This window comes from Schistocerca nitens, chromosome 10 (assembly GCF_023898315.1).
Source record: "Schistocerca nitens isolate TAMUIC-IGC-003100 chromosome 10, iqSchNite1.1, whole genome shotgun sequence".
NCBI classification, from domain to species: domain Eukaryota; kingdom Metazoa; phylum Arthropoda; class Insecta; order Orthoptera; family Acrididae; genus Schistocerca; species Schistocerca nitens.
In genome coordinates this window covers 218,774,160-218,789,744 of record NC_064623.1, presented here as the reverse complement: position 1 = coordinate 218,789,744, position 15,585 = coordinate 218,774,160, and the positions used below count along the sequence as shown (strand labels likewise).

General features: G+C 38.7%; 1 protein-coding gene across 4 annotated transcripts in view; it reads left to right on the top strand.

Moving 5' to 3' along the window:
* LOC126209780 (longitudinals lacking protein-like) overlaps nt 1–15,585 on the top strand; it is a 253,154-nt gene that overhangs the window by 199,311 nt on the left and 38,258 nt on the right. For 3 of the 4 annotated variants that reach the window (XM_049938914.1, XM_049938912.1, XM_049938913.1), the window contains one exon: nt 5,381–8,085. The exons of the other annotated variant lie outside the window; for it this stretch is intronic. In XM_049938914.1, coding sequence (XP_049794871.1) covers nt 5,646–7,637 — 1,992 coding nt within the window. In that variant the 5' untranslated portion in view covers nt 5,381–5,645 and the 3' untranslated portion in view covers nt 7,638–8,085. Of the gene's footprint in view, nt 1–5,380; nt 8,086–15,585 lie in introns of those variants that run through there. 4 annotated transcript variants of the gene reach the window in all.

The window sequence follows — 15,585 nt, the reverse complement described above, 5'->3', positions numbered from 1 at the left end:
TTAGCAGATCTTTCTAGAACTATACTTGACATACTATTTATTGCAATACTTGTGTCATCTGCAAACAAAACGAACTCTGCTTCTGGCAGTGTAACTGATGAGAGATCATTAATGTATACAAGAAAAAGCAGTGGCCCTAAGATGGATCCTTGTGGGACACCACATGTAATTTCTTCCCATTCTGATGGTGACTGATGACTTAATTCACTGGTCCCTTGCACTGACACCCTTTGTTTCCTGTTAGTGAGGTATGACTTGAACCATTTTGCAGCACTGCCTGTGACACCATAAAATTCTAATTTATTTAAAAGGATGTTGTGGTTCACACAATCGAATGCCTTTGACAAATCACTGAAAATACCTGCTGCTTGTAACTTGTTATTTAATGAATTAAGTACATTTTCACTGTAGTTGTAAATAGCCTTCTCGATATCAGAACCCTTCAGAAATCCAAACTGTGTTTTTGATAATATGTTATTTGTGATCAGATGGTTGAGAAGCTGCCTGTACATGTTAGGTTACAGGTATAATGTCTTCCAGATAGTCAAGATCTGCCTGGATAATTGTACAGGGTGTACATAAAGTGCGGGAACACTTTCAATTATTTATTGCACAAGAACTAAACATTGTACAGGTGTCATACATATTGCATTTTGGAGAGAAACTATGAAAGTTTTTTTTACAAACATTTGATGTGCAAACCATGAGTGATCAGGCAGACGTCAACACGGTAATTGAATTATTGCCGTACCCATCCCAGCATGCGAACTTCTGCACTAGCTCCAATTTGAATGGGTTCATGGACATTTTCTGTCCCAGGACTTTCCATACTGTCATTGGAGCCATTTGAAATTTGCGAGATGCATGTCGCACCAATTTCTTTGGACACCTTATGAATGTCTCTCGTATGTGTTCCACATTCATTTCACTCACACTGGGATGTCCGCTTCTCTTTGCCGGGCACAAGCAACCTGTCATAACAAATTTGTTGTGTCAGTGGTAAATGGCCTTCCTTGTTGGTGGCTTCTTACTGTATTTGGTTCAAAACATCCATTAAACAGCTGTAGCATACTTGTTTTTGTTGAACTCCAACACACAGAAAGCTCACTCCGCACCTGAACTCACAATGTTTGCGACTAGCGCTGACTATCGGCAGATTACCAAACTATGCTGTGCTGGTATACAAAAAACAAAACAAAAAAAACACTTTTAGGGTTTCTCTTCAAAATGATATATGTTTGAGGTCTGTACAATGTATGGTTCTTGTACAATAAATAATTGAAAGTGTTCCCATACTTTTTTTACACCCTATATTTCTGTCACCATAAAGTGCAAATAGAATTTCCTTATTTTGTACATAAGCACCTGCGGTTCCAGCAGTGCCATGTACCCTCTGCGAAATACAATTTTGTTGGCAGTTGACAAGTTTTGGTCGGCATCAACAGGGAATTTGAACTGTTCCCAGAAACGAGCCCAATGCTCAGTGTTACCAGAAAATGGCTGTAACTTGTTTGGTGGTAGTTGATCACAGTATGTGCATGAATGTGTAGAAATCCCACATGTCAACCTGGAAGCTGTTGCTCCATACTGTATTTTGCATTCAGGATCACATGCCACACAGATTTTGTATAGTCTTCACATACTAAGAGATGGCTTTCGTATTCCATGTCATCAAGTAAGTCTTTTGGATAATGTTGTAAAAGGTCATTAAAGTAGCCAAAGAGTCCTGCAATCAAGTGCTAGTGTATTCAGTCTCATTTTTGTACATGGAGTTGTCAATGAATATATTTGATTAATGAACTGTGTAACACTGGAACTGTACATTCCCCATTTACGTTTTACATTTCTGTCTGAATATAATAGAAGGAAACATTCCATGTGGGAAAAATATATCTAAAAACGAAGATGATGTAACTTACCAAACGAAAGTGTTCGTATGTTGTATGTTGTTAAGAGACACTAACAAACACAAACACACACACAAAATTCAAGCTTTCGCAAACCACGGTTGCTTCATCAGGAAAGAGGGAAGGAGAGGGAAAGACGACAGGATATGGGTTTTAAGGGAGAGGGTAAGTCTTTCCGCTACCGGGATTGCGAAAGCTTGAATTTTGTGTGTGTGTGTTTGTGTTTGTTAGTGTCTCTATCAACATACCAACTCTTTCCTTTGGTAAGTTACATCATCTTTGTTTTTAGATATATTTACTTTTCTGTCTGTTGTTTCAAAATGTTGGCTCGTGTTTAGTTATAATTGTAGCATCCCTAACAGATGGCAACATGTGACAAGCATTAATAAGAAACTTTCTTGCCAGAAATTAGCTGTCACTTGTTATGTAATAAGATTATTCTTTTATGCTCTACTCAAATATACTCCAACAACTAGTATACGGGCAATAAGGTGATGCTGATACATAACAGTAATGAATGCAAGTAAGCTGCAGGTATCAATGCATAGATGACTTAACAGGAAGCATGTGTTATATGTTACACGTGTAGAAATTCGCCTGTGTAGTCACTGAGAATCAATATTTAAATTATCTTGAAGTATCACAAACGTCCCAGAGATTCCAAAAGTTCCTATCTGTGTTACTTTTTTCTGGGTTTTGACACCAGGAATGTGTTGGTACAATTAGGACTGGATTTTTAACATCAGCTAACATACAATCTCTGATACAACTTTATTTGTACAGAACTTACATATCACTGAAGTTACACAATATCTTTTATTACAAAGCAGAGATACCACACAACTCTTCATTTCTGCTGGGTGCGTTACTCTTTTTTGCACACAACTCAAAGACATCATTTAGCGATTCCCCCACAGATGTGTAATAATTATAATTATGCTGTTAAGATACTACATTTAACACAAGTCAAACAATGGAAAGTCCAGATCGAATATAAAGATGATACATTGATCTACGGACAGGCACAATGAAAAGACTGTTACACATTGAGCTTTTTCTGGCTGGAGAGGCTAGATATAGTGGTCATGCATATGTGACGTGTGCTTGCTTGTGTGAACATGTGTGCATTTTCCTTTCTGAAGAAAGCTTTAGCTGGAAGCTCAGTGTGTAACAGTCTTTTTGTTGTGTCTGTCTGCAACTTGATGTGCAATCTTTACGGTGTGTAGTAGTCTTCATTTAACACAAATTTTGCTTACATTACTACATATATCAATACAGAGCAGATTTGTATTGCAAATTATTACATTTTAATTACAATACTATACGTGCCAGTACAGAACAGATTTTTATTGTAGAAATCACAGGAAATTGTACCACATGTAAATATATAATATTTATCAAAGAAAAAGTTCAAGGAAGTGCCTAGTGTTTGTGTAATTAATAAAGTGTCCTTTTCAACAGTTTCACAGAATCATAAATGCTGACTCAGTTAAACTAATCAGTAGGAATTTTTAGGATGAACAGTGGAAAGCAGTTTACGGAGGAGACACAGTAGATGAACAATTCACTTCTTTACTAAAAATCTTCTAGCAGCACCACCAGTTTTCCTTTCCAAAATACGCTTATGACACTGTCGAGTGATCCCTGCCTTTGGTGTAGGGTAGGCACGTGGGCATTTCACTCTCTCTATCCAACTGCAGTTCTTTCAAAATTTGTTATGTATGAATAGGCTTTGTCAGGAAATATTTGCTGACACCCACACGAGCTATAGTACTGATAAGCTCATGACACAGTTAGGTTTCCACAAAGTAAAGAGTCACTTTACTCTGAATAGATTATGTTCAAACAAATTTCGGACTTGCAGCTGCTCACTGTTTAATTATATATTGTGTTTATTTGGAAAAAATGAGCATTTACAGTTTAGGTCAACCATCAGTTACATCTATGTGTAGTTTTTTTATACAATAGTTATGAAAATGAATGTGAAACAAAATGGGTGTTTGGATTTCAGAATTTGGGAACTGTTGAATTTTGCCATCCTGTATACTGTAACAATATTGAGAATTGTCAGAAATCATGTATGTATTTTTCCACATCTTTTGGTTCACTCAGTTGTCTGTACTTCTCCTCGACACATAAGCACTAGTTTCTGTATTCCTCTTGACGGAATTCATGCCATCTCGGGAATTGTCACTGTATTTCTGAGTACAGAATCATTAACGCACCAAGCAGAAATGTAGAGCTACCACTTAAAATACAGAGACTCAGTTAGTAATTAAATCCACAGGGGTGACTGCCCACTGATCCAGTTATACCCAAAAATTACTCTTTTTTGCGTTGTCCACTCGTGCAGTGTTCACAAACACATGGTAAGTTACATTCAACACAGTAGTTAAGGAACATACCTTTCAAACAGTGTAGGTTGACTCCTCTATGTTGGTCACTTGGCAGCTTGTCAGTACGGTAAGGCAGTGAATACATTGATGTGTTTCACACGAATGGATACTACAAGTCAGTAGCAGCCACAAGCTAAAATTTCACCTGACACCCATTCACATATTTTGTTAAATGGATGAGGAATATCAAATGGATTTATACAAAAAACTCAATATATTCATAAATGGCACAGAAAATGGAAGCATACTGCTGAATACTGAGTGTAAAGGAACAATTAGGACTTCATCCAAAAACTTCTCCAGAGTGGAACACTCACTTTGGCAACAACATAAGTACTTGCAAAATTCTTGAGCTATTTCTTTAATTTAAAAAAAAAATTATTGTTAAAATTTGTTATATTTTCCTGTGATTTCTGTAAATAAAGTATACTTTTTATTGATATGTGTCATAACATAGTTGATTAAACTTTAATAGTATAGGCGTTCAAGTGTATCATCTTAATAGTATAATTATCTGTGAGAATTTGAGTGACATTTTTTAATTTGTCTAGTGCTCTGTTCAAGCAAAGAATGTGAAAGTCAAAGTTTATTTCACTTAATATATGGCAGATAAATGTACAAAATGTAACTCAAGGAATTGGTTGGACAGATCTAGTTATGTAAATTTCTACTCAGACTCACTGCCGTGCCCACTGACAGCAAAACTATCACTGTTACAGCAAATGTAGTCAAACAAAGTCATGTATAATTAGTAGGAAGACACCTGATGATGGCAACATTGTCCCAACATATTGTATGAAGCTGAAGAGTGATGTTAAAACACGAGTTAAACAAACATGTGTTGTGATATAATTCTGCAACAATCATCTGATACCTCTGTTTGGGTCAATTTCAGCAACATTTGTGTGAAATAATTATGAATTCTTCTGAAATAATTATGAATTCTTCTTAATTTCTCATCATTTCTGGTGACTTACCTTAACGGACATTGTACCCTACACTCATGCATTGTAAATAATTTTATAGCTTATTTTTCCTGGAGACAATTTGATTAACATAAGATTGTTTGCACACTAGGTCAGGCGCTCAAAGTTTCTGGAACAGCAACTGTATCTGCAATTTGAAAGAAGATCATTGCCACGGATATTATTCACAAACGATTGAAGATGACACTCTGCAGACCTCTGAGAAACATTGCTTCACTGCCTGAAGATGATCAACTTGGAGATAATTATATCCTTGTTGTTCCAAGGAAACTGAACATTTGTAGTAAATGATATCACTGTAATAGTTAGTCAGTATTAAAGAAGTGATTGAAGTCCCTTGAAGACAGCTAGACAGAATGGATCAGATCAGTAACATTCATTTAAGGTGGAACAAACATCAAGCTACTTTGATCTCAGTTTTTGATGCTCTGTTGGACAATGAGAAATTAACAGACTGCACAATTAGTGCTGAGGGCCACCATTTAAGAGCACATAAGATAATTCTTTCAGCCTGTAGTCCATATTTTGAGGAACTGTTCACCGAAAACAATGAGAAGCACCCAATTATTATTCTGCACGATGTAAAATACGATGTGATTAAAGCTTTGCTGGACTTTATGTATCGTGGTGAAGTAAATATACCACAAAAGGAGCTTAGTGGTGTTCTTAAGCTCTCGGAGTCCCTTCAGGTTAGGGGACTGTCTGGCAGAGGATGTATGGACGGTGTCAACATGCAGAAAGGCAGTGGTAGAGATATGCCACCAGTACTTTCGGAAGCACTCTCAGCCCAACCTGCTTCTGTGCCGTGCTTCACGTCAGGTCGGAATGAGCCAGAAGATAAGCTGGAATCATTTAGAGGATACTCTCCAATTGTGTCATCCCAGGAAGGAGGTTCCGGGGAAGTAAACTCGGTTCTTAATTACACTCAGAAGTACATAAAAAGTGTTAATCACTGTGGTTCTCTTCAGCTGACAGGCCAAAATGCATTTAAAGAAGTCATTACTCCCGATCTTGAAAGTGTGCATCATCTTCCATCTCAAAGACAAGTATTGCCCGCAACGCATAACTCAACTGGTGGACCAGTGTACAATCTGGTGCCTCTTCAGTCCGTGTGCAGTGAGTTGCAGAGCTGCAATGAGAAAACAGTTGTTGCGGAAAATGAACATTTTTCGATACCAGAAGTAGTATTACGTGACAAAAACTCGTCGAATTCGAGTGCACGAAAACAGGAGGTAAAACAAGAAACAAAATCTGAGAGCCCCGAGAGTCACATGGAAATTATTGAAGACGTAACTCTCGATGATGGTGACAATTTTCGTGATGGTAGTGTCAACATTGTGGGAGTTAGTGGAAGAAGTGCACATCCAGAAACCCTGCCGTCTCAACCTACTTCTATGCCATGCTGTACCTCAGGTCAGAATGAACCAGAACAAAAGATGGAGTCATTTAGAGGATGCTCTCCAGCTGTATCATGCCAGGAAGAAGGTTCTGTGGAAAGAGACTCCATTTCTAAATCCATTCAAAAGCAAAGAAAAGATATTAATCATGCCCGTTCTGATCGAGCAGGCAAGAATATATTTGAAGATATCATTACTCCTGATGTTAATAGTGTGCATCAACTTCCATCTGAGAGACGAGTAATGGCCACAATGCATAATTCAAATGGCGGACCAGCTTACAGTCCAATTCGGGCACTAAAGACTTTGGTATCGTGTGCCCACACTACCATATGTTCATCGTCTTACAGTCCAATTCCTCAGCAGTCTGTATACAGTGAGTTGCAGAGCTTCGGCAGGTTAATGACTGTTGCAGAAAATGAACGGTTTTTAATGCCAGGAGCAGTATTACCTGATAAAAAGTCAGCAAATGTAAGTGCACACCAACAGGAAGTATCTTTCGTAATAAAATCTGAGGTCCCTGAGAATCACGGGGAAGTTGTTGAAGACCTTACTCTCGATGAGGATGAGGACTATCTTTGTGCCAGTGATTATCGTGATGATTGTAGCAGTGGAGAAGTTGACATTGAGGAAGTCAGGAGAGTGAGTGCAGGTCTTACATATAAAGAGAATTTTTGCACTCAAGGAATTAATAATCTGCATTCATTATTTGGCAGTGTTGATTTGAGTAACATGACACTGACAACATCCCAGACAGTATTACATAATCAGTTTACTTGTAAGTCTTGTGGGAAGTCTTATCAGCATCCCCAAGGGCTGCAGAGACATGTAAATCTACAATGTGGTAAAGAACGTCGTTATCAGTGCCCTCGCTGCAATTATCGATGTGCTAGGAGTGATAATTTAAAAACACACATGGCTTCTCGCCGTTGTCAGATGCACAAAAAATAAGCACTTCCTGAACGTGTTATGTGATAATGTGAACATAACACCAAGAAAGGAATGATTAGTGTTGAGTGGGTACTTTTTTGTGTGACTTTTATTTCAACAGTGCAGTGTGTATTTATGAGTTGCTTGCTCAAGTGATTTCTTGTGCTGTGTTGGTACAAATTTATCCCTGTGTAAATTATATCTGCTATGAGTATATTTTAAAATTTATGTGGAAATCTGAAAACCTCGGAACATGTGAAATCATTTTCCTTGAAGAAATAATTATGCCAGTAATGGTGTTGTGTTCTCATCATTCATACATTTTGTTGTAAACAGAATATTGTTTTTGTGGTGAAGATCTTAACTAGGTGAGTGCAGATGAAGTGGTGCTGATACGATAATTCTGACAGCTGTAGTATCCGATTGGATTAGTAGCTGATAATAATGATAACACCAAGAATTGGTTTACCTATTTGTCCAGAAGAATTGGTTTACCTATTTGTCCAGAATGACTTGGATGTCCACTATGTTTCTTCTCTATTCCTGTTTCCAATTGTCCAACTTCTCGGCATGCGATAGTGTCTTAACACTTCATATTCTTATGTATATTCTTTTCTTTCTTGTTTCTTCCTCAGTACCTCACACTTGGATGTCTTAATGGAGAGATATTTTACATCCAGAATTAATTGGAAGGGCTCATCATCATGCTGTTTATGTGCTTATGAGAATTATTAAGAAAAATGGCTCTCAGTTAGTGTTTGTATGTGTTGCACTGTTTGATGAACAATTTGTAACCATTTTGAGCGAAGCAATTTAAGTTTTGGAGAAGCACATTGTATTTTAATAATTTTTTTACAGATATAACATTAGTGAGAAGCTTAAATATCCTGCTTCTTATATCAACAATAAAATGGAATTGATATTTCAAACAGAGTAATGTATTTCAAGTTAACAGATTGATAAATCCTTTATTGTTTGCCTATGTTGTTGGCTATTCAAACAGCTGTAAATTATGTTGGAACCTATACCTAAATCAATTTAAGATGGACTGCCATACAAACCTGGTTTACTAGGAAGGACACTTCCCAAATGGATTTAATGGAAGTACAAGAATGGGGACTTGAGTAGGGAACAGGACATTAACATGACTCAGTATTTCATACAAACATATTTACGGAACATACATATTGTATACCTGTATATAGTGTTGTGTGAGAAACTGATGTGTATGGGAATGAACGATGAAAGTTATTTTCTGTACTGTGATGTGGGAACATTTTAGATCCTTGTTCCAAGGCTCAGACACTCTACAATGTAGAGTCTGCATTAAAGATATCATAGTTATCCTCATAAATAGGCAGAAAGATCCAGGTTTGTTCATTACATGATAGGCTGTCAATTACTGGAAACAATATTGACCATTAAATAACTGTTTGTGTGCTGCTGGAGTGATATGAGTGGCTTCATAAAACTTTTTGTAGGAAAAGCAGTTGCATAACTCAGATTTTTCCTTACCTTATTTGGCACATTTGTCATCAGAACATAATTCGGAGTTCCTAAAAAGAATATGTACTTACCAAGCAGCAGCACACACAATACACACATAAGAGGAGGTTATAATTAGGCAAGCTTTCGGAGCCAGTGGTTCATTCTTCAGGAAGAAAAGTTGAAGGGGAAGGAGGAGAGGTGAAGGAAAAGAACTGGAGGGGTCTAGGAAAAGGGGTAGATATAAGAAAAGTTACCCAGAACCGCTGGTCACGTGAGACTTACTGCACAGGATGAGAGGGAAAGGCTGATTTTCATACCATCTGGTAAGTCTCCCTTGACCCTCAGTTCTGAGTTACTTTTCTGAAATCTACCCCTTTTCCTAGACCTCTCCAATCCTTTTCCTTCACCTCTCTTCCCTCCCCTTCAACTCTTCTGCCTGAAGAAGGAGCCACTGACTCCGAAATCTTGCCTAATTATAACCTCCTTTTATGTGTGTGTTCTGCCACTGCTTGGTGAGTAGAGTTTTTTTATCTTTACAATTACATTATATTGTAAAAAATTGATTGTTTTCATTTTTATAAAAAGAATATGCGATTTCTTTTTTCTGTCATTTAATTCTCTGACTAATTGTATTCTCCAATTGGTAGCCCCATAGCTACCATAATATATTTTTCTGTTTGAAGACTTGTGTGTGCCCTGTTTTAACATGCTCCCACATTCTCAGCCAAGACTGAAAACACTTTGTCTGTGTAGGAAAGATACTGTTGCGATAATTTATTTCATGGAATTGCTGATGTAATGTAATTTGATATGTTGAATGAGAAATTGTTTTCTATAGACAAATGTTGCAAGACACCACATGAAACAACAGCTTAATGACATTTTTGAGTATACATGAATGGGAAAAAAAGTGTTGCAGAAAGAAAGAAATAGCTGTGAGATTTTGTTTGACTGTGTTGCTTGCACTACATTGCACAGAACATGTTCACAATATATTATACTTAAGGGAGGGGGAGGGGGTAGGGGGTAGGACATCAAAAGGGCTGACTTGGAGCAGGAGAGGCACCTCAGGACATTTTAATTTCCACTGTCTATACTTTTACAGGTAAATTCATTAAACTTTGCCAGCATGACCAGGAAGGATTCAGGATTCACCCTCATAGCAGTGGAAGTTAAAAAACATGACAAAATAATTTTTTTACATGTGAAATTTCATTATTTTTTCACTTTCTATTGGGTGCAGAGATTCTTGAATGAATTTTGTACAGCATACAAACCACACTTACAGGCATATAAAACTCTAGAATTTATTTAATTTATGAAAAAATGAATGAGCTGTTACATTTTAAACTTCATGTTTAGAAAAAACTCAAATTTTATAGTTACTTATCTCAATTTTACCACAGTTTTTAATAGATTTGGAAAATTCTAGAGTTTTGCATTAAGGAGTTCGTGTTTAATAAACAGTGCAAAATTCATTGAAGAATCTCTCGTACTTATGAAGAAATATGTGCATATAGCAACAAATGCAGCCAATAGTAAGTGAAAAAATGATGGAATTACACATGTAAAAAAAATTATTTTGTTAATGTTTTTGAACTTCCACTTCTGTGAGTGTGAATCCTGAATCCTTCCTGGTCATGCTGACAAAGTTTTAAAAATTTATTTGTAAAAGTGTAAACAGTGGAAATTAAAATGTCCCGAAGTGCCTCTCCTGCTCCAAGTCGGCCCGTTTGACATTCTACACCCCTCAATTGCGAACTTATTAATGGATGTTGAAGAATGTTAGATAACTGATGTATGCTGAGGTTAATGGATCGTTGTCTGTGAAGTACAAGCATGAGGACTGCGGTATTTAACAAAGTCAGATATTTCTTAAAGTGGCACATCAACTACTTTCAGAATATGTGTAAAGTCAACACAAGCTGCACTCCTCCCACTTTATATATGCCTACCCACTCCATCAAATTATCTAGATTTATATTTGATGATGAACTACAGTCAAATATTGAAATTTATTCCTGAAATTCAGCTTGACTGTAACAGGTATAGGTACTCTACCTAAAGCAACATACGAAAATTGGTGCTGGACCGGAACTTGAACCTGGATTTTCCTCTTACTGGGGACAGTCACCTTACCACTTACACTTACAAAGTTCCGTATGTCATACCTATCTACACTGTGTGATCAAAAATATGTGGACACCACCCAAAAATATATGTTTTTCATATTAGGAGCATTGTGCTGCCACCTACTGCCAGGTACTCCATATCAGTGACCTCAGTAGTCATTAGACATTGTGAGAGAGCAGAGTGGGGCACTCCGCAGAACTCACGGACTTCAAGCGTGGTCAGGTGATTGGATGTGACTTGTGTCATACGTCTGTACGCAAGATTTCCACGCTCCTAAACCTCCCTAGGTCCACTGTTTCTGAAGTGGAAACGTGAAGGGACACGTACAGCACAAAAGCATACAGGCTGACCTTGTCTGTTAACTGACAGAGATCGCCGACAGTTGAAGAGGGTTGTAATGTGTAATAAGTAGACATCTATCCAGACCATCACACAGGAATTCCAAACTGCATCAGGATCCACTGCAAGTACTATGATGGTTAGGCCGGAGGTGAGAAAAATGGGATTTCGTGGTCGAGTGGCTGTTTGTAAGCCACACATCGTACCGGCAAATGCCAAACGACGCTTCGCTTGGTGTAAGGAGTGTAAACACTGGACAATTGAACAGTGGAGAAACTTGTGTGGAGCGATGAATCACGATACACAATGTGGCAATCCGGTGGCAGGGTGTGGGTATGGCAAATGCCTGGTGAACTTCCATCTGCCAGCATGTGCAGTGCCAACAGTAAAATTCGGAGGCGGCGGTGGTGTGGTGTGGTAGTGTTTTTCGTGGAGGGGGCTTGCACACCTTCTTGTTTTGTGTGGCACTATTACAGCACAGACCTACACTCCTTCTCTGATGTTTTAAGCACCTTCCTGCTTCCCACTGTTGGAGAGCAATTTGGGGATGGTGATTGAATCTTTCAACACGATTGAGCACCTGTTCATAATGCACGGCCTGCGGCGGAGTGGTTACTCAACAATAACATCCCTGTAATGGACTGGCCTGCACAGAGTCCAGACCTTAATCCTATAGGACACCTCTGGGATGTTTTGGAATGCTGACTTCGTGCCAGGCCTCACTGAGCAATATTGATACCTCTTGTCAGTGCAGCACTCTGTGAAGAATGGGCTGCTATTCCCCAAGAAACATTCCAGCACCTGATTGACTGTATGCCTGCAAGAGTGGAAGCTGGTATCAAGGCGAACACCATATTGAATTCCAGCATTACCGATGGAGGGCGCCACGAACTTGTAAGTCATTTTCAGCCAGTTGTCCGGATACATTTGATCACATACGAGGTGCATTCAAGTTCTAAGGTCTCCGATTTTTTTTCTAATTAACTACTCACCCGAAATCGATGAAACTGGCGCTACTTCTCGACGTAATCGCCCTGCAGACGTACACATTTTTCACAACGCTGACGCCATGATTCCATGGCAGCGGCGAAGGCATCTTTAGGAGTCAGTTTTGACCACTGGAAAATCGCTGAGGCAATAGCAGCACGGCTGGTGAATGTGCGGCCACAGAGAGTGTCTTTCATTGTTGGAAAAAGCCATAAGTCACTAGGAGCCAAGTCAGGTGAGTAGGGAGCATGAGGAATCACTTCAAAGTTGTTACCACGAAGAAACTGTTGCGTAACGTTAGCTCGATGTGCGGGTGCGTTGTCTTGGTGAAATAGCACACACGCAGCCCTTCCCGGACATTTTTGTTGCAGTGCAGGAAGGAATTTGTTCTTCAAAACATTTTCGTAGGATGCACCTATTACTGTAGTGCCCTTTGGAACTCAATGGGTAAGGATTACGCCCTCGCTGTCCCAGAACATGGACACCATCATTTTTTCAGCACTGGCGGTTACCTGAAATTTTTTTGGTGGCGGTAAATCTGTGTGCTTCCATTGAGCTGACTGGCGCTTTGTTTCTGGATTGAAAAATGGCTTCCACGTCTCATCCATTGTCACAAGCGACGAAAAGAAAGTCCCATTCGTGCTGTTGCTGCGCGTCAACATTGCTTGGCAACATGCCACACGGGCAGCCATATGGTTGTCCGTCAGCATTCGTGGCACCCACCTGGACGACACTTTTCGCATTTTCAGGTCGTCATGCAGGATTGTGTGCACAGAACCCACAGAAATGCCAACTCTGGAGGCGATCTGTTCAACAGTCATTCGGCAATCCCCCAAAAGAATTCTCTCCACTTTCTCGATCGTGTCGTCAGACCGGCTTGTGCGAGCCCGAGGTTGTTTCAGTTTGTTGTCACACGATGTTCTGCCTTCATTAAACTGTCGCACCCACGAACGCACTTTCGACACAGCCATAACTCCATCACCACATGTCTCCTTCAACTGTCAATGAATTTCAATTGGTTTCACACCACGCAAATTCAGAAAACGAATGATTGCACGCTGTTCAAGTAAGGAAAACATCGCCATTTTAAGTATTTAAAACAGTTCTCATTCTGCCATACGGTGCTGCCATCTCTGGGACGTATTGACAATGAACGCGGCCTCATTTTAAAACAATGCGCATGTTTCTGTCTCTTTTCAGTCCGGAGAAAAAAAATCGGAGGCCTTAGAACTTGAATGCACCTCGTAGTGTATGTCTGCTTATAAATTATTTATTCATTTACGCATATTTGCACATCTTTTGATCTCATATTTGAAACTGAAGTTCATCATCTCATATATATGGAGCGAAGATGGGCCTGTGACGAAAATGACAACAATGGTCTATGATTTCTCATTGTTTTGAGTGTAAAACCTGCTTGTGAATCAAGAGATGTGTGAGTGTGGGTGAATGAATCAATAATGTATGAGAATAAATAGATATATATGTGATATACAGGAGTTTGAGTTTGTCTGGGAATCATGTTTGGATAGACTGTGACCACTCACAGTAAGCGGGAAATCTGGGTGCGAGTTCCAGTTTGGCACAGCTTTTCATCTGTTGCTTTAGGTAGTACACTATACCTATTACAGTGAAGCTGAATTTCAGAAATGGTCTATGTTTTGTGTGAAATGTCATACCAGATTAAGACTACTTGCCCGATCAGTGCTCAAACCTGAGACCTTTGCCTTTTGCGGCCATCTTTGCCACCACTTGACCTGTCTGAGCATGACTCGAGACCCACGCTCGGAGCTTTACTTCTGCCAGTACATCCACTACATGCCGTACTTCCAAGATTCAAATGTCAGCCTGGCACACAGTTTTCATCTGCTGGAAGGTTCAAATCAGTGCACACTCAGCTATAGTTCAATAATTCATTGTAGTGCTTTCTGGTTGCTCCATTCACAAATACTTCTTCACAGTTTCACAGTAGTTTCTAAATCTCTCATGATGTATCTTCTCATCCTCTTCCAGCATAGCCTAGAGCTTAACCCCATCCTTTCGCCAGTTATCATTTTTTTCTTGTATTTGGCTTTTCCTTTTGTCTATGACTTCACATAATCTCACCTCTCGTGTTGGCACTTTAGGGATTTTACACCTGCATCTTGCTGCACATAGTAGAAATTTGAAGGTACACCTACATAAACAAACCTTGGCATTATGTTTGAATTGTAGCCTGCTCTATATTGAAAAATTTGTAGATTGCATTTGGTGTATGTCAGTATTCTGCATCTACTGTAAGAAGTTACAGTACTGTAGTGTATTTGTGTTTTGATAAGGCCTGGTGAATTGTGAATGGGATATTGCTTTATTTTGAATGCATATGGTTGATCAGCATTGCTGCAGCACAAAGGAAAGCAAGTTCTTTAAAGTTTTATTCTTTTATGTAGATTTTACAATTTGTCATTGACTTCTTCAGTATGGGATGAAGGCTCTACAGGTATTGGTCTTTCAACTTTTATGGGTACAGAGTATTACATTACAGTGACTGTAATATGATTCTCACACGAGATGGAAGAGGGAATTGGGGACATGCAGAATAGGCTTTGATTTAGTGATGTGTGTTTTCCTTGTGATCAAGAAACTACCTTTTTAAGACTTTTGGTTATGTATCAAACACTACCACGATTTTTGACAAGTTAGCACAGCATGCAGTATTTTTGTTACATGTAAAATATGCCACTAGGACTCTTGAGTCCCAACAATATGAAAATAAATATAATTTTAAAATTTTTTTCAAAATTAACCTTTATTACCATAGTTAACAGTGAGTACAAGGGTATGCTGAAAATGTCTCCAAATTTTTGGTGTGACAACTAGTAAAGCTTTTTAAGTAAAATAAACATTATTAACATTCTACATCTTTGTTCAGTATGTCTACATATTTATTTCTTGATATAGTCACCCTAGCAACGGACATATTTCTCCCAATGAGTGACCAGTTTGTTGCACTATCACTGTAGAATGTCTTGACTTTCTTGAC